Source organism: Ursus americanus, chromosome 28 (genome assembly GCF_024610735.1).
Source record: "Ursus americanus isolate L20-20 chromosome 28, mUrsAme1.1.p, whole genome shotgun sequence".
In the NCBI taxonomy this organism is placed as follows: Eukaryota; Metazoa; Chordata; class Mammalia; order Carnivora; family Ursidae; genus Ursus; species Ursus americanus.
In genome coordinates this window covers 6,220,384-6,244,843 of record NC_142154.1, presented here as the reverse complement: position 1 = coordinate 6,244,843, position 24,460 = coordinate 6,220,384, and the positions used below count along the sequence as shown (strand labels likewise).

Sequence of the window (24,460 nt, the reverse complement as noted above, 5' to 3'; positions counted from 1 at the left end):
AATAGCAGGTAGCAGAGGCTCTCGGGCACTCTCTGCATAGGTTGCCATGGACAAAAAGACACATTCGGGTCCGTTTATGCAAGGGTCTGGGATACCTGTCTGTCAGAAAGCACTCCGACTGCTGTCGCTGCTGGAATTCGGCGTTGCTCTGTTCAGCCCCCATAGTGAGCAGCCGTTATAGAGAGCTTCGCAGGGAGGACTCACGAGCGAGTGGAGTTGGGGTGGCGGTTAGGATGACTGCTGCTCCTAGCAGAGGAGGATATGTCTTTTCAGTTTTGTAGTATGCAAGGCACCTAGGTTTGGGGTTTCTGTGGGGTTTTTTAGAAGATTTTATCTATTTATTCAGAGAAAGAGAGAGAGCACACACGTACAAGTGGTGGGGGAGGGGCAGAAGAGAGAAAATCGCAAGCAGCCTCCCCACTGAGCGTGGGGCCCAATGCGGGGCTTGATCTCACGACCCTGAGATCATGACCTGAGCTGAAATCAAGAGTCAGACACCCAACAGACTGAGCCACCCAGGCACCCAAGGCACCTTGGTTTTTACAGGAGCTGGATAACTACTTGGGAGGAAATTCCAGAAAACCTGTTGTACCTTTCAGTTCTTTGCAGTAACCAGCGCTGCTGACAAGCTAGTGAGGGTTTAGCTGATGTTCCCTTTGTCCAGAACACTCATCCCCAGACCCTCCACGGCTGCCTCGTCCTCATCATTCGGGTCTCAACTCAGATGTCACCTCCTCAGAGGGATGGCCCCTGCCTCCCTTCACTAGTGTTCCCTTCCCAGTAAATCCAGCACACCTTCCTGCCTTGTCCTTCAGAGTACCCGCCACTCCCTCAGCAGGGAATTCATGGTCGTGATAGAAAATTCAAAAGGTACCTTTAAGCTATACGGAGAAAGTAGAAGTCTCTCTTCCACTCCTACTCCCCACCCCTGCTCCTCCCCAGGGGTACCCACCGTTAGGTTTCTCATGTATGATTCCAGAGCTAGGGGATACATTTCTAAACATAGATGTCTTTTTTCCCTCCATGCAAACGGCAGCATATCATAACCCTTTTGTGCACCTTGCATTTTTTTTCCACTTAATACACATTGGAGCGCTCTCCCTATCAGTACATGTAAAGATGTCTCTCATTATTTTTAAGGGCTACATAACATTTCATTACTTGGCTGTGCAATAATTTATTTAACCAGATGTCTGATTCTGGGCATTTAGCTTGTGTTCATTCTGTAGCCGTTATCACCTCTACTGTACATACCTTGTCCTGCATATGTGCAGGGCTGTCTGTAGGCAAATACCTGGAAGTAAAACTCCTTGATCTAAGAAGTCTGTGCATGGGGCGCCTGGGTAGCGCAGTCGTTAAAGCGTCTGCCTTCGGCTCAGGGCGTGATCCTGGCGTTCCGGGATCGAGTCCCACATCGGGCTCCTCCACTATGAGCCTGCTTCTTTCTCTCCCACTGCCCCTGCTGTGTTCCCTCTCTCGCTGGCTGTCTCTCTGTCACATAAATAAATAAAAAAATCTTTAAAAAAAAAAAAAGAAGTCTGTGCAAACACTACCTTGTATTTTTCTATTCATTCGTCCCATCATTCACACAGAAATAAAGAATGAGATTTGAAACTTGTACAGAAGTATGGCAGAGTAATTTTGTATCTGCTAAATCTAATAAAAAATTGAGATTTAAATTGTTTTCATCTTTCTAGTAATTAATTTTTATCACATTTTTCAAAACAAGCTGTCCATGATCAGGAATTTTAACAACTGACTCTTCACCATAAATAGTTTGGGAAGCACTGATCCGGACAACTCCAGCTAGAAGGGAAGACGATTCTTCCCAGAGAACTGAGTGAAAAGATGTATGTCAGGTTCCCTGCTACTGTTTTCTAAGCCAGTGATGTGTAATCGTGGCCATGTATCATCACTATTCATGGGATATGTCGGGATCTCTTTCTTCACCCTGTAGATGACGTGACCATGGTCATCTGCCCTGGAATTGCCAATCACAGCGAGAAGCAGTACATCCGCACCTTCGTCGACTATGCCCAGAAAAATGGCTACCGGTGCGCCGTGCTCAACCACCTGGGCGCCTTGCCCAACATTGAGCTGACCTCACCGCGCATGTTCACCTACGGTAAGTCCCGGCGCGGCCAAGTGGGATCCCCCTGATGGTTCTCGCTGCAAGGGTGCTGCTACTTCTGTCGTGCTGTACCTTTCTGAGTTCAGAATTGATGGCCGTCTGGAGAGGCAGAGGGGCACGTGGTTATACCAGCAGCCGGTGTGGGCTGGGCACTTATGACGCCACGCATCACATGGGCACCCGAGCCACCCCCAGCTCATCCCTCTCCTAGAGACAGAGTGAAAGTCGCAGGGGCAGGGCTTCGCCGAGGCCCCCTGCTGGTAGGTAGGTGTCAGAGCAGGGCCAGGAGCCCCATAGCCCATGCCCTGCACTCCTGTGCCATCCTGACGCCCATCCCTCAGGACCCTTGTGACTGGCGGGAAGGGGTTGCAATGAGGCACATGCATGTCTGTGGGAAGGAAATCTGGCACATCAACAACTCATTGGATTCCAAGTTCCTTGAAGAGAGGAACTGGATCTTATATTGAGACAAATGCTTGCCTTTAATTGAAGTCCTGTGTTAGCTAAGGCTCTGTCTTCCAGACTGCCCGCTCTTGATCTTATTTAAATCTCCCTTCACATAAATAATAAACACATAAAGTATGTGTTTGAATATGCACAAACACTGGGATTGTTTATAACCAAATAAATTATTACGCGTTTTAATGGGAAACAACTGAAAATTGCGTCTACGATCTCACCATAGCTATAATTTTCTATTTGTTTATCTTCCCATTCTTTCATCTGTGTATGCATTGTTTTTATTTAGGTGCAGTCAGAGCGTGTATATCTGTGGTGACTTAATTTAAATAATCTTACATTCACTAACATAAAGGTGTGTAGTCATTACATTTAATCTTTTTAAGAGCCACGTTGCTGTTATTACTCCGTTATTGTTTATCTAACCATTCCTCTTTGTAGTCCATTTAGCTTATTTAGAGTTTTTCAGCATTTTAAATAATGATGCTGTAAATATCTTTTGCACAGAATTTGTTTTTCTCTTTAATGACTACTTGGGGCTGAATTTCCAGGACTAGAAAATTTCAGAGTCGACGTTTTGTATGCCTATTTGTATACCGTCAGATTGTCCTCCAGCAAGGTTGTTCTGGTTTGTGCTGCTACTGGCGATGCGTACGTAGGGCGCGGGTAGGGAAGCGTGAGCGGGGGCACCTGCTCTGTGCCAGCCTGGCTGCCCCGTGCCCTGCTGCTTCTCTGCACTCACTCCCACGACTAAAGACACCATGTTACAGACTCTTCTGTTCAACAGCTTGGTCGGTGGCCTGAAGATGTAGGTGAAGATCCAGATTTACAGATAACTCAGATACAGGAGAATAGTGAGCATGTGGGAGACAGGGTTGGATCCAAAAGGCAGAAACAGGCAGAATCTTACAAAAATGAAAACAACGGGGAATGATTATAAGGTCCTGTGCTTGGATATAAAAATCCGTCTGCACGGGTTGAAGGTGGCGAGGCATGGCTTGGCCTCACTCAGGACCCCAGACAGAGACAGACTCGAGAGTGCTATCTAACCACACGGTCTGCCAAAAACAAGACAAGAAATGCCAGTGAGGGCACTTAACGTGTCCCGACCCAGTGCTGATGTCTCACACAGATGCAATCCCTTGAATCTCCACAGCAACCAGCGGGACACTTAGTGAAATTGTGATGAAACGGTGCACAGAGGTGCAGAAAGGTTAAGTAGTTGGGGCAAGGCATAGAGCCAGTAAGCAGGAGAGCTAAGAGAAGAGCCTTGGTCTGGCTGCTCCGGGGTCCAGGATCATCTCAGAGCCAGTGAAAGCACTGGGTGTGGGAGGGCCAGTTCCCCTGGCCCCAGGAGCGCCGTGCTTGGGGCCGTGGGGAAGGGACACTTGATTGGGAGACATTCGCACACAAGCTGGGGGCATTGGCTGAAGGAGCAGAGAGGAGTAGGCTCAGTGTGGCATGTGGTCACAGAGACGGTCCCCCCCCCCCCCGCCCTGCCACTGACTTAACCTCAGTTCCAGATTCTTCAATAGCCCCAAATGGGGGTTCCAATTGTACAATGAAACATGGGTTACTAAGGACTTAGGAGGCAGCTGAGTGCCTAACATCGTAGCCGTTCATTAAAAGTTCAGTTCATTCTTATTCAAAGACTTGAAGATCTGTTCATGCGAGTGAGGGATTAGCCGTGCTCTCTGCAGCCCAGATAAACAAGATACATTCCATTAGTAAATCGTCATGCCACGGGGGTGATGGGTGAGGCAGCAGCAGAGAGAAACCAGCCTGCCTCCGTAGCCAAGCAGTGGTGTTGCGGAAGGAAGGATTCTTCCAAGAGCAGCCTTTGAACAGGGTCCTCAGATCCCAAGGGTTGGAGCTCATAAACAGAAGGGAGCAGGCTCTGGGGGAAGATGGCATGCCTCGCAAGAGCGCAGTGTGGATCCCAACAATGAGAATCCACGGGGCGGAGTCAGCCCGTCCAGGCAGAGCTCTGCCCCCCAAGGGTTTCAAAGTCAGTTAACCATTTCTGTTCATTTGTTGTTGCTACAGTTTGTTTCATCAGAATTTTAGAAGTAAATTCCTGTAGTTTGTTGTACTCCAGTAGTTTTCCAGAAAGGCAGATGACCTAGAAGATGTTTCCTCTTTAGTTTTTAAAAAACCTTTCTGTTGGAGAAATGTGCAAAATATACAAAAGTAGAGAGAGTAGTAAAATGAGCCTCTGTGTGCGTACCATTCAGCCTCAACAGTTACTCAATTTAGGGCCAATCCCGTTTCATCCACAACCCCCTTCCTGCCCTTTCCTTCCCTTTCGAAGATTATTTTGGGAGCTTGTCCCGGAGAGCCCTTCCTTCCATCTGTGATTATTTTAGTGTATGATGCTAAGCTACACAGGCTCTTTGTAAACTGTTTTAGTTTGCTAGCGCTGCCCTCACAAAATACCACCATCTGGGTGGCCTAAACTACAGACCTTTATCTTCTCGCAGTTCCGGAGGCCGGCAGTTCAAGTTCAAGGTGTGGGCGGGCTTGGTTTCTCCTGAGCTTCTCTCCCAGGCTTGTAGGTGACCTTCTTCTCCTTGTCTTGTGCATCGACGTGTGTGCTTTTCCCTCCGTCTGTCTCCTGGTCTCTCCACTTCTTATAAAGACACCAGTCAGGTTGGATTAGGGCTCAACCCTAATGACCCTGTTTTACCTTAATTATTTCTCTAAAGGCCCTTTATCGAGGCGCCCGGGTGGCTCAGTCGGTGAAGCATCTGCCTTCGTCTCAGGTCATGATCTCGGGGTCCTGGGATCGCGCCCCACATTGGGCTCCCTGCTCAGCGGGGAGCCTGCTTCTCCCTCTCCCTCTGCTGCTCCCCCTGCTTGTGCTCTCTCCTACTCTCTCTTAAAAAAATAAATAAAATCTTAAATAAATGATAAATAAAGGCCCTTTCTCCAAATACAGTCATATTCTGAGGCAGCAGGGGTGAGGACTTCAACATATGATTTGGGGAGGACAAGGTTCAGCTTATAAAAGAACATAAGCACAAGGCCACCGTCATACCTAAGACACCAGCGTTCCTTAATAACAGTTCAGCTTCCCCACCTGACTTCTTTCTTTGTACTTGATTCAGGATCCAAATCAGTTCCATACATTGCAGGTGGACAACAGGTTTCTTAAGCCTCTTTTATTTATTTCATCATTATTATTTTTTTAGTATTACTGTCTCTCCCTCTTTCTTCCTTCCCTACTTTTCAGTGGAAAAGGTAAAAGAAAGCAGAGCCATCTTAAGCCTCTTTTGAGTCTCCTTCCCTTCACTTTCCTTAGACCCCCAACCATGTCAGCCTCGTCCGTGGGGGAGGACTGGTTGTGACGTTAAGGGGGCTCTGGTTCCCAGGACATGCAGAGCGTCCGCCGACACCAGGCCCTGGCCTGAGGGCTGCCGATTGATCACAGGTCTGCCCCAGGTCTGTCTGGATAGCTCTTCTCTAGTCCTCACTTAGCTTTTTATTGTTCTTCGGGTCTCAACTAACATGTCACCTTCCCAGAGAGTCCTTGTCCCCTGCCCTCACTCCCCAATCATTCTCTAATCCCCTGTACTCCCTGGTGTGGCTCCCCGTGCCCAGAATGCTGCTCGGCCCCTAGAACGTGCTCGCTGCGTCGGTGCTGACTGGTGACCGAGCTGAGGGCCATGAAACACTGTCTGTAAGGTGATCTTGGCAAATCACGTCTCAAACCCATGCCCCTGATGGTCACGAGAGCCTTCCCTTGTGCAAACTGCACTGCTCTCGAGCAGATGGCGGGCCATTGAGTCACTGCAAACACGCCTTTACGGCCACTGGAGACTGACCTTGACCAGAGGAAAACTAAAGAGGGTGTTAACAAGAAGCCTTCCATTCTTCTTTTCCTGTTACACACCCCCCTCAGATCTCTCCGAGAACATCCTAGAGGACCTTTCCCCTCTTATCAGACTGATTGTTCCAGACCACATCAGCACCAGTCTCTTGCCATTGAACGTCTCTGCTGCTGTGATTAGAGATTGTTAAAAACAGAACTCTCGCAAACAGAAGAAATTCCTAAATGGATACTTATGCGTTCTCGTGACGTAGAGTCCTTCATGCTGCCTTTGAAGGATAAAGCCATTAAGGAAAATCCTGCATGACAGCAGCTCCCGTGTAGCTCACACTGACTGACGGGGGCCAGGGCGCGCTGAGCCTAATCCCCGCTGACAGCCGGAGGTCGGCGCTAGCGTCCCCACTCCGCAGGCTTCCCCGGGGCCCACCACTCGTAAGTGGCAGAACCAGCCTTCAGACTGTGCGGTTCTCAACCCCGGTCGGCACCGGCTCTGGGGTGCACGTTTCCTATGCCGGGTGTTGTTCACAAGGACTAGACAGGAGCAGGGAGGCCGCTGAGCATTTCAAAAGACTTTTCCCCCACGTCGGTGGCAGTGGTCATTGCTGTTTATCTGAACAGCTATCACTTGGCATTCGTTGTGCGGCGGGCCCTGTTCTGAGTACTTGGTAGGACGTACTAAATGAGCCTTCCCCCTTCTACAGACGAGGCACCCGAGGCCCAGCGAGGTTGCGTGACTTGCTCCAGGTCACAGAGCTGGTGAGCGGCTGTGCTTCTGAACAAGGGGCTACATCGGCTCTCCGTGTGAGAGTCCACATCCTGCTGGTACCTCTCAGGAGCGAGGGGAGAGTTCCCGCTCAGACACATTTTAGGTTAAGGCAAAAGCACATCCGGGAGCTTCTCAGGGCCACAGTGATGGGCCTGGTGGGTTCGGGCTCCGCTCTTTTGTTCATCCGGCTTCCAGGAGACATTCGTGGGGCCAGCCCCTGTGAGGAGATCGTAGGCAGCAAGAGGAGTGCCTGCCGCCTCGAAGCGCCCAGGCTGCTGAGGAGCTGCTCGCCATGGGATGGGGAGGCGGGGAGCACAGGAGAAGCAGTCCGAGCTTCTTGGCTAGGTCTGTCTAAAAAGAACGTTGACCAGCCATTGTCTTTTTTAAGAATAGGGACCAGATTGCAGTTTTCAATTTTTATGTGATTTTTTACATTCGTCTCCTGCAGGTGGTATGTCACTTGAGGAGAGATGCTCAGGAAATGCCCGCGTAAGGAAAGAGCCTGTGTTTCAGAGTCCAGCAGATGGGGCTTTGAACACCTAGTTCACACAGGTTGTCGAGAAAGTTAGCATTAATATAAATTGTGTAGCACGGAGTCCGGCATATACCAGTAAATAGCAATGACTTTTTCTGCTTTCCGCTCTGTGTTTTCTGAGAACCAACTTAGAGGAGAAAAGGCGGACGTTGACTTCAGCAGTCAAATGCTCTCGCCTCTGCCTCAGCCTCAGCCTCTTGCAGCTGACTGCATGTGAACTTCTGCAAGGACCCGTTGAGAAGCTGTGCTTGCTGAGCAGAGAATTCTTTCTGTCTTGAGAGTGCTGCTGTAAGTTATGACTCTGTAAAGAGACAGGCTCCGGCGATGACCTCAAAGGATGTAGTTCGTGCTTTCTGACTGCACAGCCTTGAAACTGGCACAGTGGCCTTGCTCAGGGCGCTGGGCCCCGGGGCTGGGGTCACCCACCTCCAGCTCAACGCTACTGGGTGCACAGCCAGCTCTCATGGTCACTATGGGGAAGTTGTTTTTATTGTATCATATGCTCTTTTCACTGTATTTTAGCCTTCTAAAAATTCGTTTCATTCTTAAAAAAAATTCCTCACCACTTGCTGCATATAGTTCATATATATATATATTTTTTTTTTTTTTATAATTTTTTTAAGAGAGAGAAAGAGCAGGGGGAAGGTGCAGAAGAAGGAAAGGGAGAAAGAGAAAATCTTAAGCAGGCTGCACACCCAGCACAGAGCCTGATGCAGGGTTCGATCTCATGACCCTGAGATCATGACCTGAGCCAAAATCAAGAGTTGGACGCTTCACCGGCTGACCCAGGCGCCCCTAGAGTTCACAGATTTTTTTTTTAAGCTAGAAAATATTGAATATTTCTTTTGTGACAAACTAAGTTGGATTAAATGAAATGACATTAGCAGATCTGACCATAAATAAAATGTGAAATCATTAGGATGACAAGAGTGGAACCCACAAGAGTGAAATTTATCAGTCTTTTAGATTTCTTATTGAACTTGGGAACTGTACCGGATCAGCCCAAGTAAGTACACAACCGTATCATGTGGACGAGATCAATAAGTAACACTTAAAAATGATAGAAGATGTAGAAGTCTTGAAGAGTTTTTTGAAGTGTATTTATTCTAAAGAGCCTAATCTTTAGTTGAAACACTATAGCAATGGACATGTTGGCTGACTCTTTATTGACTGAATTGATTTTCTAACCCAGGCACTGTTTGGAATGTAAGGATTTCTGTCGGTGGTGATGCAGGAGACCAGTGAATGTAGGAAACATTTTGTTTCCTCTTTCTGTCTTTGGCTAAATGCCTTATCCCAGTTGTCCAGGACTCACGTTCAGGGCAGAGTACAGCTGCGTCCAGTCCGCCAGCTGGGAAAGAACTAAAAACCAGCATCGTCCAGCTGTGGTCATTCTGACCTCCATTTCCAAGATGGCTCCTGAAGTTGAGCCAAGTGACAAAGAGACCATGAATCTGATCTTGAGGATAAAAGAGAAAATCACTTTTGTATCAGGTGAAAGAAATTAAAACAGCCTGGCATTGGCCCCCACAAGGTGACCAAGTCCTTAGGATCACAAGCCTCCCGAGAACTTAATACCCATCTCTGACCAAACACGGAGCTGGGGCATTGTGACATTGAACATGGTCTCAAAAGATTTAAATTGCCTTCCCTGGGTGTTTATAAACAGGACTGGACCCTTTCCTTATGTCTAAACGCTTGAATTTCTGGCCTCAGACGTCAAGCTGAGAAGAGGTGTCTGAAATCCCACCACTGTCTTCTGTTGCTTGGAGGAGGAGTTCTGTAATGTCCCACTGAGTTTAATACTGGAAATTTTTGTTTTGTAAACTATCTTTTGGAAGCACAGGGGAAGGCCAGAAAACTTTGCCTCGCTTAGAAGGCAGCATTTCAGGGGCACCTGGGTGGCTCAGTCATTAAGCATCTGCCTTTGGCTCAGGGCGTGATCCCAGAGTCTTGGGATCGAGCCCCATATCAGGCTCCTCCACTGGGAGCCTGCTTCTTCCTCTCCCACTCCCCCTGCTTGTGTTCCCTCTCTTGCTGGCTGTCTCTCTCTCTGTCAAATAAATAAATATAATCTTTAAAAAAAAAAAAAAGGCAGCATTTCAGTCTTAGAAGGGAGGGAGGTTCTGGACCTGGGGTGACCCCATAATTTAGCATCCCAACTGCGTTACTTCTTTTTTAAAGATTTTATTTATTTATTTATTTATTTGACAGAGAGAGAGACAGCCAGCAAGAGAGGGAACACAAGCAGGGGGAGTGGGAGAGGAAGAAGCAGGCTCATAGTGGAGGAGCCCGATGTGGGGCTCGATCCCATAATGCCAGGATCACGCCCTGAGCCAAAGGCAGACGCTCAACCGCTGTGCCACCCAGGCGCCCCCCAACTGCGTTACTTCTGAGCGTGAAAGAGGACCTTACTAATGTCTGCATCAGAATGACAGACAAACTCCAGGACTCTCCCAGGCAAGCTAGGAGGTACGGCCACCCTGCTTAGCATGCTGTGGAGATCACCCACGATCCAAGACATCTTGCCCTAAGGAGGTGCAAACAGTGATTTTTTAAGGAACTTCTATTTTGTTTTTATACTGCTCAGTCCATCTGAAGATCTTTTATTAGATCATGAACATAGATGTTTCGATAAGCTTCCCGTATCTACCATTTGAATTGTGGACTCAATTTTGAGTCGTATTCGTGATTCCAGATTGACAATCACGAGTCGCGTGGCCTCTGCAACAGTTGAGTGTTATGATGGCAGAAGGACATGGTGGGAAGATAGGAGGAAGGAGGAGATGGGTGAAGCAAGAGAGAACGTGACAGTGAAGGTGGTGAATTTGCAGAAGCTCAAGCATCTTGGTAAACCATCTGGCGAGATCATATGCTGGGAGTCACTGCGCGTTGAGATGATCACAGGGGGCCAGCGTTAGGGAATGTGAGGGGGGCAGTTAAACATCCAGAGAACTGTGGAGAAGCAGGGACAGGTTCTGCTTCCAGGATCAGGTCTGGATACTTAACTTCCAGCCCGAAGAGGGCAGGTTAGGTATTCTGTGCCTGCGTAAATGAAGCTAAAAACGCTCGTTTGTGAAAACCCGGTTCAGAGATAAGAACGAGACCCGCTTACCTGCTGCACAAAGAGGGCTCTCGCTTTATTCCTGCAGCTGTTTTCCTCTTGAGGGACTCAGCTGTGCAGTGGCTTTCACAGCTCTGAGAAATGACGGGGGCTGCTGGCCCCCAGATGCCCGCCAGGAGCCACGTTGTTAGCCTGTCCAGATCATTCTCTTGGATTACACTTAGTGGGAAAGATACTGAGCTACTTCTTTCCCGTCCCCAGCACAGACACCACCGTCATGCTGGCCAGTGTCGTGTGCCCTCGTGCCGCATGATTCACACCTCCTTCTTACGCGGCTAACGTGTGGCACACCCACCGCGTTCCCGGCCGGGCCTGGCACGGGGAACATAGAGATGACTCAGAGTCTCCATCCACAAGGAGCACGGAGCCCGCATCCCCATATTCGAGCCGACTTAGTCATGTTAGCGCCCCTGGGAAAAGGCTTTCGTGAAAGTAGCTTTCAGGTAGCCTTAGCCTTATTTTTCTTGAGGGGTGTGAGGCTGAAGGAAAGGTCTTTCCTGTTCTCAGCAGGTTGCCTTTCCAAGATGGCCCTGTGGTCCTCATCTCTCCAAAGCCAGGTTAGCGTCTCAGGTTTCGTCTTGCCTTTAAAAGCTGCAGCAAGATTAGATACCCAAATCTTGTTACCGGTGCTAATCCCGATAAGGATTAAATACACAGAGCCTCATTAAAATCCTTCTCTTATGGAAAACAGATAGCGGTAGCTTTTCGTAGAATAGTCCAGGGAGCGGCTCCTGGCCACTGAGGGTATTTGGTAAACTCATCAGGTGGAAATCCCAGGAGGACCCAGCGCCTCGCAGAAGGCGGATCCCGGAGCTGCGTGGACACTGTGCCCTTGCCTGGGAGAGATGGCAGCTCTTCCCACAACACCCAACAGCTTGTCCAGCGTGAGGCACGGCTGGCCCTTTATCCAGATTAGGCGTATTTGGATTTAATTAAATTGAGGCTCCCCAGGTGCTTACATGATTAGCTATAATTGCTTCTCGGTAGTGTAGCAAATCTGAGTTCTGTAACTGCCCCAGTGACATCTGAACATCTGCTCTAGGTCTCAAATAATTAGTCTCAAACCTGAGTAAAGATAGACGGGGCCAGGAGCGCCTGGCTGGCTCATTCGGGGGAGCACGTGACTCTTGATCTCAGGGTCTGGAGTTTGAGCCCCATGTTGGGTGTAGAGATTGCATAAATAACTAAAACTTTTTTTAAAAAATCTTTAAAAAATACAATTTGTAAGAAAAGACAGGTCTAAAAGGAATCAGATGATGAGAAAGCAAAGACTTTTAATAACAAAAAAATAAATCCCTACGGTACCATTACTTGTGTTGGTTTGTGCCATGAGGCAAAGGACTTGGGTTTGGGGTTGGATGTGGGTGCAAAGTCCAGTGCTCCCCTCTCGGCTCACTGTGTGAGGTCGGGCAAGTCATTTCATCCCTTCGGATCTGCTTGCTCCGCTGTGTTTACGTTCCTAGGACAGGGCCTGGGACACAGTGCACCCAGGCTTTCATCCGTTCATTTAGGTACTCTGACCCAGTGGCCACCCAGCACCTAGCCCCACAGATACAGTGGGGAACAAGACTGAGAATATCTTTGTCGTACGGAGCACATCACCTAGAAGAGGTTCCTTCCATGTTAGAACAAAACATAGAGTTGTAAATAATCAAGGGATGAATGAAATTAGGCAGAACCCCAAGGAAATGGTGGAAAAGTAAAGATTTTAGTAACAATTTAAAATAAGTCCCTTGGGGCGCCTGGGTGGCTCAGTGGTTAAGCGTCTGCCTTCGGCTCGGGTCATGATCCCAACGTTCTGGGATCCAGCCCCTCATCGGGCTCCCTGCTCAGCAGGAAGCCTGCTTCTCCCTCTCCCACTCCCCGTGCTTGTGTTCTCTCTCTCGCTGCCTCTCTCTCTGTCAAATAAATAAATAAAATTGTTAAAAATAAATAAAAATAAAATAAGTCCCTTGATACCATTTCTCATGTGGGCAAATAATGTTCCCATCACAAGCCCCACAAACCTTTGCTCCAGCGTGACGAACACGCTGGGTATCTGGAGCCTAGCAGAAACTGGTCTAAAGGGATTGAAACATATTTTTTTTATTCTTTATTTTTGCTGGGTTTTTTTACTAGCTGAATTTTTACTGCAAAACTAGTGTATGTATGTAATAAAACCATTCCAGCACGGCAAAAGTCTGTGAGTCAAACTGTGTCTCCCTCCCACCCTCAGTCCCCAAATCTCCCCTCCAGAAAGTCACTGTCTGCTGTGGTTTTCCAGTGACTATTCAATCAGAGAGGTGTGTGCATATAATCCCTTTAAAGCCCAAGCACACACGAGATCGTGCCATCTCCCGCCCTGGTCCGTGAGGTGGTCAAAGTCACTTCCTGTCCTCGGGTTGGACTCAACTTCGTTCCTTTTCATAGCGACTTCACTGGGCTTCTGCTGACGGAGTTTCCACTCCCTGGCTGTGACCAGCAGTGATGCCATCAACATTCTTGCTCACGTATCTTTGCACATACATACATACCTCTGCACACCTGCAGCGTAAAGCCCCTAGAGGCGGAATTGTTGGGTCAGAGATTTGGGCTTGGACCAGGACTAATAGATGCTACCACGTTGCCTTCTGGAGGCTGGGCCAGAGTACACCCCCACATCAGCGGGCCGGCTGGGGGGTCTGTTACCCACACCCCTCAGATCCAGTGTGGGGCATAGTCGACCTTTTCGAGCAAGGGCAGTGGGAAATGATTCCTATTTTGAATTTGCATGTGTTTAAGTCTGAATGACAGGAAGCAACTTTTTGAACAACTGTCCTTTTAAAAGACAAAAGAAACAGAAAATTGGTTTCCTCCACCTTTTTTGTCAACTAGGATAGTGGTTCTCAAAGTGTGGTCCCTGGACCAGCAGCAGCAGCATCGCCCCCCACCCCCACCCCGCAACTTGTTAGAAATGCAAATTCTCAGCCCACCCAGACCAGACCTCCTGAGTCAGAAATTCTGGAGGTAGGGCCCAGCAGTCTGTGTTTGACCCTCTGTTTAGGCCCCACCCTTAGAGTTTCTGAGTCAGTAGATGGGGTGTGACACCAGAAGGTGCATTTTGAACAGCTCTGCATGCCTGATGCTGCTGGCCCAGGGACCATACTTTGAGAACCACTGGGCCTCTGCTGGCTCTCCAGTCTTACCGTGACTTAACCTTGATGCTGCTTTTCTGGTTCACTCTTCACAAGAAAGGTTACCAGAAAGCTCTTGTATGTATTAGGGGCTTTAAAGATTGGGCGTTTGGTGGACCTGGAGGACATGCCTGGTTGAGTGGAGCGGGGACTCTCCCCCTGTAGAAACTTGGCTTTGAGGAGATACTCGGAAAGTTGCTACCAAGCCAACAGCCCTGCTGTGGAAGCTTCCAGAAGGCGGAGTGACGCCTCCCCATGGGAAGGTTGCTTACCGCAAGTGCACAGGGTTGGCCTCGAGGCCAGCCGGAGTAGGCTTCAGAAACCCCTTTCCCAGATTTGCTGGAGCGGGAGCGGTCCCTCTTCCTACATCAGCGGTTCTGAGCCGCGGCTGTACTTCGGAGGCACCTGGAGGTCTGGTAAAAGACCCGCTCCCCCCACCGGACGATTCGATTTAATGAGTCTGGGGAGGGCCCAGGCATTAGTGTCGGTGTTTTACAAGATCCCTGGGTGATTTTAATGGGCTGTCAGATCGGTGCAATTGGGTCGAAGAACACTGCTTTGGAGAAAAATCTAGAAACCTAGATTGGCCTTTTCGAGTCTTTAGCTACAACGACTTGTTTAAAGTAATTTAAACCATGGTTTACATGGTTCGGGCAGTGCTGATGTGGTTATAAGCGTGTACAAATTCATCGTGCACTTTCCTGAGTATTATGTTATGCCTCGTCAAATAAAAATAAAAAAGAATAGGGCGGGGGCGCCTGGCCAGCTCAGTCGGTGGAATGTGCGATGCTTGATCTCGGGGTTGTGAGTTCAAGCCCCACATTGGGGGTAGAGAGGACTTTAAAAAAAAAGAATAGGGCAGATTTCTGTGTATTGTTACACAGTGGTTTCTAAGACATTGTTAAAAAAGAAAAAGTAAACAAGGCACGAAATAATCTGTGTGCTACCACTGACTTTTTTTTTCAAAGAATATAAGAAATTACCTGTTACCACATCTCTAATGTTATTTGAATTTTGTGCCATATGCGTGTTTTACCTAGTCAAAACAACTAGTCATGCAGGTTCCTGGGCCTGGCCCCCATCTTCCTGAATCAGCTCATCTGGGGGTGAAGCCCAGGGCTGCCCATGTCCAGCGTCCTCTCCAGGAGGTCCTCTATCCACTGTAGTTTGAGAACCACCAAGCCCCCACCCCCGCCTGGGGTTGTGCTGACCCTGCCGAGGCTGTGTCCCTCCATGAGAGGAAGCTGTAAGAGGTGCTTGCCCCAGGCGCAAAAGGCAGCATCCCCCATGGCTTGCTGGTTAGGGAAGGAGCTGTTCAACTCTCATGAGGGATGGCCAGACCTCTGACGCGGTGCTGAGGTCAACAGCCTGTTTCCACTGCAAACCCATAGTCCCTCATTGCCTGTCTGTCACGTGCACATGTCTTGCCAACATCCCTAACTTTCCCTGTTAGGTTTTATTTTAAGTTGGCTCCCCGAGGAGCCTGGGGTGGGTCTTAGAAGAATGTGACAGATCCCTTCACCCTTGGATGGCACTAACCTCCTCTTAGCAAAGCTGCAGAGAACGGAACACGGCTTTGCGGGTTTCCCAGCGGGACCAACTGAGATCATGCTCCTGGACAAACAAGGCCCTTTCCGCACAGAGGTCTCCTCTGTGTGTGTCTCAATGAGCCTGCCTCCCTCAGCGCTCTATCCTTACGTCACCAAGGACATTTTATCCTAATCCTATAGAGCATCCTGGCCGTCCCTCCAGACTGAAGTTTGTCTTTCCTTCCTTCCCCCACGCTGACAAGAAGGTCCTGTAAATAACATCCACTTGGTTCTTTTCTTAACACCATGAGTCATTGTACACAGGGGTATAGCATCCTGTGTTGTAGCCAAAGAAACTAATCTCAAAGGGTTTTGCTGTTGCTTCTGTTCACATCTGCGTGCGAACGAATGTGCCCATGTACACCCTGAGTATCTGTTTTGATTTCCGTGTCCCTCCAGACAGGTTTTTCCACAACCCACCTTTGGAGAGCATCGTACACGTGTGATACATGGTACCACCCCTCATGGGCACCACTAAGGCTGGGTCCTCTTATACCAAGGAGCATCTGGAAACTTCTCTCCAGGCAACCGAAGAGAAGTGTCTTCTGTCTGTCTGTGTATATGCCTCCCTCCCTCCCTCTCTCTCTCCATACACACACACACTTCTCTCTCTCACCATCTTGGCACTCACTCAGGAACCCTCCAGCTCTCTCTCCGGCTCAGTCATTTTGTTGCCCCTAAAATGATTGTGTGCCCTTACCTCTCTGCCCACAGGCTGCACCTGGGAGTTCGGAGCCATGGTGAACTACATCAAGAAGACGTATCCCCAGACCCAGCTGGTCGTCGTGGGCTTCAGCCTGGGCGGTAACATCGTGTGCAAATACTTGGGGGAGACTCAGGCGAACCAGGAGAAGGTCCTGTGCTGCGTCAGCGTGTGCCAGGGGTATAGCGCTCTAAGGTGAGTGATGTCCGCGCCCCCACCTCTCCCCCTCCCAGGACACCAGCACACATCTCTGAAGACCAGAGGAAACGCTGTGGCGGACTGAGCAGAGGTGTGTGGGTCCTGGAGTCACCCTGTCTTGCTTTCACGTCATACACTGGAGCTGTCTTACCAGACTCCTTAAGGCCGATCTGCACTGTATTTGGGGGTCTGATCTGTAACTGACTAAGCCAAAGGCCCCCATAACAGCTGCAGTTTCCCTGTGGAGTCTCTGTGAGCTGACTCAGTCTGTTCATGCTCCGGAGTTTTGTAGGACCGTGGTTTTACGGAAGAACGCTAGAGCCAGCATCTGAGAGCTGGGCCTTATCACAGAGCTCCCCTGCCTGCAGGAGCGTTGAGTCTCCGAGGGCATGGGGAAGGGGTCTGTGGAAACCACTTAGTCTGTGCCCTCACTTTCAAGTGTCCATCTCCTGTAGCCATCCCAGACATCACCACAAAGGAGATGACGCGGCGAATAAAGGTTTACCTCACCCCCTTAGTCTCCTGCCAACAGAGCCCCACAGGATGAGCCCTAGGAGGGCATCGTCATCTGCTCTGCCTCCCCGTGGAGATCAGTGTTGTCCCAGATCTCTCAAGAGTCACCGCACACACGCGCACACACACACACCCCTTCATTCACACACACCTCTCCAGACTCTTCAAATGCATTCACATTTTTCCCGTACTCACTCTTCACGATAACGTCTTCTATATTTCAAATGAGTATGACCAGTTATTAAAGATCTCTTGAAGAAATCCAGAATTGCATAAGAAAGTAAAAAAAAGGGGCGCCTGGGTGGCACAGCGGTTAAGCGCCTGCCTTCGGCTCAGGGCGTGATCCCGGTGTTCTGGGATCGAGTCCCACATCAGGCTCCTCCGTTATGAGCCTGCTTCTTCCTCTCCCACTCCCCCTGCTTGTGTTCCCTCTCTCGCTGGCTGTCTCTATCTCTGTCAAATAAATAAATAAAATCTTTAAAAAAAAAAAAAAAAGTAAAAAAAAAAAAAAGTCTCCCCTATTGATCCAGCCTAATGCTAAATAGTCCTTATAGTTAATAAGTGATTCCTGCCTTTTGGCCTCACCTGTATCTCTCACCGTGTAGTTGCAACCTGTTTCAGCGTTTCCTGAGAGGTAGAGGCTGCCTGTTAGTTCCAGAAATATATATATTGCAGGAATTTGAAGCCAGCACATCCAAAGGGCAAATGCAGGCCCAGAATTCAGGCTGTGCGCACGAGGCGCCAAGCTGGCCAAAGCGAGGATTTAAATGTGCCCCAAAGAAGACTTGAAACGCATCCCCGATGGAACCTTTCCCAAGTTCTAGGGCCGAGGCCTGGGTTCCAGTCTCCTCACCTGCACAGTGGGGATGACAGTAATGCTATAATAGTATCTACCCGGTACCACCATTTTGGGCGTCAAAGGAGAGAACGCGTATGCGACAGGTGTGTAAAAAGTCAATAACTGGTCATTATCCTCAGTCACTGTGAGACAAGAAGTGTAGGTTAGGCCAGTGGGTCACAAAGACCAGTCTGGTGAACTGGGGACTATTTCACTTCATTAAAAATCACTTGGGGGATCATCTTAGAAATAAATTCAGTTTCTTGGGCCCCAGCCCTGGAGATTCAGACTCAAGAACCTGGGGCATGGGGCCAGGAATCTGCATTTGGACACATTTCACAAGTCACTTCTGATATGTAGTCACATTAGCAGCCATTGGGCCTGGGGACCTCCGCAGCCCTTCCAGCTCTGCTGTCACGGTACGAGGTTGGTCCCTCGTCCTCCTGCTGGGAATCCTCCCCCTCGTTCCCCTCTGTGTCTGGAGAGCCAGCTGAAAGGACACGTCCCTTTATCTTGGCCTGACTAGAAATGCCCGATTCCCAACTCATAGCCATTATGTAACCGGAGTTAACCGAAGTCCCACCCTGCCCGGTCGCTGGGATAGTAAAGGGCCTACCACAGGATTCCGGGGAGCAGGGCCTGGCATGAGAACCCTGCCTGCTCTCACCTGACAAATGGTCCAGTTTTCAGCGAGCCTGCTATCGCCTATAAAATTGGAATCACTCAAGTCCCTTCCTAAACCCAGTCGCGTGAAGTCACTGTGAGCACAGATTTGTGTTCAGAGAACACAGCGTTTGATAAGAAGGAGGATGTGGGACAAGTTTGTTTTTATTTTTAACCCCCAAAGCACAAAATCTTAAGCAACAGCAACTGCGTTTCATTTTGCTGCGCGAGCGCCACCTGCTGTTGACAAGAGCGCGTGAAATGCGCGTTTGGTGAACTAAGGTTAGGAAACACGGACTCTAGAATCTACGAGGCGCTGTCCACACCACCCCCCTTTGAGACCTCAGAGATCTTCAGCCTCCGAATTACCTACTGTCATATCAGCCTCGTCCACTGAGGAGAGAAAGAGGCAGCTTTGTCCCCTGGAGCGCAAAGAACTAACGTCCTGTGGCCCAACACACCAGAAGGGGTGGCGCGGGTCAGGGGGACCCCACCGCCCTGTGTGTGCGCTCGGGCACTGCCCGGGGCTCAGGTGCCCTCAACATCGTAACGACACCCTCTCACCGAAGGACAGTGCCTTACTGTAAACCAGTGTCACCTTTTTTTCCTGCCAAGGCTTGAGGGCGATGAGCCTTTTCAGCACTGGGACGATGGCAGCCAGGCTTCCTTTTCGCCGAGGCGGAGCAGGGGCCGCACGGGAGTCCATGCTGCTGGTAAATCTCTCTTAGCTGAGTCCCGGGAACCGCTTGTCAGTGACCCATCCCCTCCCGCTGGCTTCTCACCCCAGTAGCGCGCCAGCCCTCTAGCCAGAGCCAACCTGAGGCCCCGAAGCCAGCGCCCGCTTGCCGTAGTTAGCAAAGCCTCGCTGCCTAGAGAAGCTCACGTTCATGACGTGCTGCTCCACTGAGAGGGGCGTCCGGGGCCCCTAGTGGACCTCGCCTCGTTCCCTCAGCTCGAACCGCTGCCCGCAGGCCTGGAAATGTGTGTGCTCAGACTCAGTCCAGCTCTGGTCGAAGTAATCCTTTGAAACTTCCTTATGAAGGCTCTTGATTGTGAATTCGTCCAGTGAGTAGTGGCCAGGCAGGAGGGAAAAGGAGTGGTCCCAGAAGATGACCTCAGATTAAGCCATCCCATGACTCATTTGGTTTTTTCCGCTAGACACCCTTCTGGGTAATGGGGACACATCGCCAACAAGACAGGAAAGTTCCCTGCGCTCAGGGGGCTTAAAGAAAAGGGAAGGGAAGCTTTTTTGGACCGGTTTTAGGTAAAATCAGTTCTTCATTCCTAAGGATGGGCTCGACAGTCTTGCATTGCAGAATCTGCCAATGACCAAATATGATCAAAATATCAGCATTTCATTGCAGTTTTGCTGTAGGAGATCGTCTGTGTCTGAGGGCCTCGTGGTACTTCCCGACAACGGAATGATGTCTGCAAAGCAGCAAACCGAGTACACGTCACTAAGGGATTACACACTAGGCGGGGCGCCTGGGTGGCTCAGTCTTTTGAGTGTCTGACTCTTGATTTCGGCTCAGGTCATGATCTCAGGGTCATGGGGTCGAGCCCCATATCGGGCTCCCCGCTCAGCAGGGAGCCTGCTTAGGATTCTCTCTCTCTGCCCTTCCCCACCAATCTCTCAATAAATAAACAAATAAACTCATAAAATGAAATAAAATATTTACACACTAGGCATATGATGCTGAGAGAGTCCTCAGTCCAGCAGGGAGGCCAGTGGGGAGGGATTTGGAAAGGAAGTGAAGGTAGAGAGGTCAGTGGCACAGGACCCAGATGGGGGATAGGGACCCCCTTCGAGGACAATAGAGAAGTTACTAGATCTTCCTAAGTGTGGTCCTGCTCCTGGCTGGGTGGGTGTGTGAGCGCTGCTGAGTCTTAGCATAGTGTTTTTAGCAGGCTTTCCTGTTATGGAGAAGGCCAGGCCCCAGGTTTCTGGCCAAATGGTGTGTATATTCTCTCTTTGGCTTTGAATGGACAAACTCCAGACTGTGGATGCGTTTATGACAAGAGCAAGAGATGTCATTCATAAAGTCCTTCTATAGAGTTGTCCCTTCATCAAATCTGTGTTTATAGTGGAAGAGCTGTATGACAGTTTAACAATCAGTAATTTTGTATCAGAGCCAAGCCAAGGGGGAAAATCTGCTGAGTGTAGACAAAACTCTGTGGGCAGAACTCCAACCTAGGAAACAGCTTGGCTTTTCCACCAGTGGGCTGTGAAGCTGACCAAATGGCTTGCCCGTGGCATCTTGGGGATTTTTGCTTGTTTTTTATTGCTGATTTGTTTTCTATCAGAAAAATGAGGGCGTGCGACAGACCCTTTCATTTAGTAATTGCATTCCTATTAAAGTACATCCTAAGGGAAAATATTCTGATCAGGCCGAGAACGGATTAGTAGGCGGCCACCCCTACCTTTGTCTGAGCTCCATGCCCCATCCTGCCCCAAAGCCTAGCCAGGCTGCAGTGAAGGATTCTGGGCCTGCTCCCCAGTACAGAGATGGGTACAGAGATGGTTTTCTCTTGCCTGTACTCTCAAGCTGACCTCTCTGCCCCACAGCCCTCTTGCCTGGGTCCCTCAGGTCCAGAGGCTCCACTGTCCTTCCTCCCAGAAGCCACACTGTTCAAGGCCAGTCTTGGTTTTGCCCCCACTATGGTATGACTCTCTTGTAGGGCCAAGCTAGAGATAAACAGCCCATGTCCAGCGTGAGAGATGGTCGCAAATTATGATCCACAAGGTACAGTGGCAAACAAAGAAGATTTTATTTTTTAACAATCAAGAAAATGTGTAACATGACAGAATGTATATATTAAAAGTGGTGAGGGGAGCGCCTGGGTGGCTCAGTTGATTAAGCGTCCGACTCTTGATCTCAGCTTATGTCTTGATCTCAGGGTCGTGAGTTCAAACTCTGCATTGGGCTCCACGCTGGGCATGGAGCCTACTTAAAAATAATGATAATAAGATGGGAAAAAATGTAGTGAGGAAGGCAACTATGTGAAACTATGCTAGTAGGGTGGAGAAAATGGGAAGTCCTGCTTTAATGGCTATAGACTTTCAGATTTGCAAAATGGAAAAGTTCCAGAGATCTATTACACAATAGTGTACATACACTTAACACTACTGAACTGCATACTTAAAAATGGCTAAGAAGGTAAATTGTATGTGTTTTTTACCACCATGATTAAAAATTTGTAAAAACTAAAAAAAAAAAAAAGATTGTAGATGAGCAAAGCCTGGAAGAGAAACTCCCCTCCCCAAATAAAAACCGTTTTCTTACATTGGTGTGGTAGAATTCTGGGAAAATACTTAATGTACCATGGTTTTGCAGTGTCATTAGCATATTACTTTCAAGGTGTGTTTTAATATTGCCTACGTCCACACCCTGTAAGTCATCACCTGCCTTAATTTGCAGCACGCCTGCCTTCTTGTCCCTTTCTGGACTGTGAGTCACGGGCACCCAGTCTCACAGAACCTCTCTCCCACTGTCACCCTCTGTGTCTTCTCGAAGACCCCAGAAAAGCGATTTGGCCATTCTCACAGCCCCTCAGCACTCTGAGATCTTACTCGAGTCAGGAGATTTGAATTCTTTCCCCAGCTCATTCTCTTCTGACTTCAGTTCCTTTTAATCAATGCTTCGTCCACTCATTGTGCAAAATATGAGTTGAGAAGTTGAGCTTTCTCTGAGCAGCCCCCCAGCGGCATGAAGCGGCTGGCTCGGCTCTTCCTTGCCCTAGTGGATTGCCCTGAATGTGACTGTAGATGCCCATTTCATTTGGACCCTCGTCTGAGTGATTTAAAAATCCATCTCCTGGGGAGCCTGGGTGGCTCAGTTGGTTGAAGGTCTGACTCTTGGTTTCAGCTCAGGTCGTGATCTCAGGATCATGAGATTGAGCCCCGCATGGGGCTCCGTGGTCAGCGGGGAGTCTGCTTGGGATTCTTGCTCTGTTCCCTTTACACCTCATGCACACCCCACTCTCCCAGAAACTGAATTATTTTAAAGCAAATTGCAGGCATCGTATCATTTCATCCGAAAATATGTCATTAGTTTGCACTGAAGGACTCTAAGGACTTTTTCTTAAATATAACCACAGTACCGAGTTATCATACCGAGAAATGAATGATTCCCTAATATCCCATTTCTACTCAGGGTTCACATTTCCTTGATTGTCTCACAGAAGTATTTTAACAGTTGGCTTATTTGAATCAGGATCCACATAATCCCTGTGCATGGCATTTGTTGATCTGTCTCGAAGTTTCTTTGAGTCTCTAGATTCCCCTCCCTGATTTCCTTCCATATGTTGTTGTTGTTGGTATTGAAGAAATCAGGCCTTTTAAAAGATATATGGAATGAATGTATTTACAGCACATTACTCTTGATTAGGTTTTATTAAGCCAATATAAAATTAAGTTTCTGTTCCGTAATTTTATACCCAAAGGTGGTGAAAGCCCTGCCTATGCTGAGTGGGAAAGCAGACATGCTAGGAATCCGTGTCAGCCAGCGCTGATTGAGGGAGACTGTGGGCGCAGCATCCTCACCCCGGGGGTCCCCAGAGGGGCTCCTGCGGTGTCTTCAATCTCGACATCCTCTGTGGTGCTGGACATGCTTTCATGCCTTACGTGCATGACCGCCTCCCCCCACCCCTGCTTCCTTCCCTCTGCATCCCCTCCAATACGCAGGAGCAGGACATACTGATCAAAGCAGTTAGGAAGTCAGCAAAGCCAGAAACGGCCAAGAGCCAAAGAAGGCTGGGACAATGAGACCGCTGGCTCCCTGAGGAAGGGGCAGTCTGGGTCCAGGGTCAGAGGAGGGGTTGCAAGCAGAGAAAGCAGGTTTCGGATCAGGTGACTTCCCACCTCCCTTCTCTCTCAGACCATGAGGCAAGTGTGCGCCTCAGTCCAGGTCCTGTCCCCGGTGACCTGGCCCATCCTTTCTGTTTCTGCAGCGTTGGGGGAGTCCCTCATGCATTTATAGAACGGCCTTTTGACCTTTGAAGGCAGTCTTAGTCTTCCCTTTGAGCCTAGCCCATGGTTTAGGAGCATGTCACAGACCATTAAAGCCACAAACCCTTTCACTTTTAACCTCCCACTACCTCTTATTTTTTAACCACGATATTACAGGAAATGTTTGCCATTCCAAAGCTGAAATGTGGCGGCCTTGGGGAAATGACTTTATAAAACTCCCTGGATTTTTAGAAAATAATGTATGAACCACCCAGTCCCCTCTTTGGCCATCTGGGATATGAAACCGATGGGTTCTGTGGAGGAATGGTGACACCCAGATTCATTCCCAGAGTGGAAGCAGGCCTTGAGATCAGACGTCTGCAAGGTGGGGGTTAGCATGGACTCCGTGGGTTCACACGCAGGGAAGAAGCGCTGAGCGGGAAGGGCCGAGCCAGGCGGGGGGGTTAGCACATTGTCATTTGCTCACCTGCCATGTGGCCGAGGACATCTGCCGTGCTGGTGCATAGAGAAGGTCACACCTTACTGCCCTAGTGTGACCTGGAGCCTGTCTCTGAGTCCATGGTGGTCTCCTAATCTAGAGTGGGGAGAATATTACCTGCCTAGTGCCGCTGCTGGGGGGTCAGGCGGTGACCCTCATGTCAGGTAGGCCAAGTCGTGCCAGCCCCAGCAGCCATGCCCAGAAGGAGTGGATCACCGCTCTACTTCTTCCATTTCCTTGCCCCTTGAATGTTCTAAGGCTAATCAAAAGAGAGCTCAAATGGGGTGCCTGGGTGGCTCAGTCAGTTAAGGGACTGCGTTTGGCTCTGGTCATGATCCCGGGGTCCAGGGACCGAGTCCCACTTTGGGCTCCCTGCTCAGCAGAGGAGTCTGCTTCTCCCCCTCCCCCTGCTCATGCTCTCTCTCGCTCACTGTCTTTCAAATAAATAAATAAATATCTTTTTTTAAAAAAGAGAGAGAGAGCTCAAATGGTAGGATTTCCCTTTGCTTCTCA

The 24,460-nt window shown here is 49.2% G+C and overlaps 1 protein-coding gene across 2 annotated transcripts in view; it reads left to right on the top strand.

Annotated features, from left to right (window-relative positions):
- The window catches only part of ABHD2 (abhydrolase domain containing 2, acylglycerol lipase), a 101,810-nt gene that overhangs the window by 60,713 nt on the left and 16,637 nt on the right, over nt 1–24,460 (top strand). For both annotated transcript variants that reach the window (XM_087856650.1, XM_045813008.2), the window contains exons 5-6: nt 1,958–2,125; nt 16,300–16,483. In XM_087856650.1, coding sequence (XP_087712776.1) covers nt 1,958–2,125; nt 16,300–16,483 — 352 coding nt within the window. The remainder of the gene's footprint in view (nt 1–1,957; nt 2,126–16,299; nt 16,484–24,460) is intronic.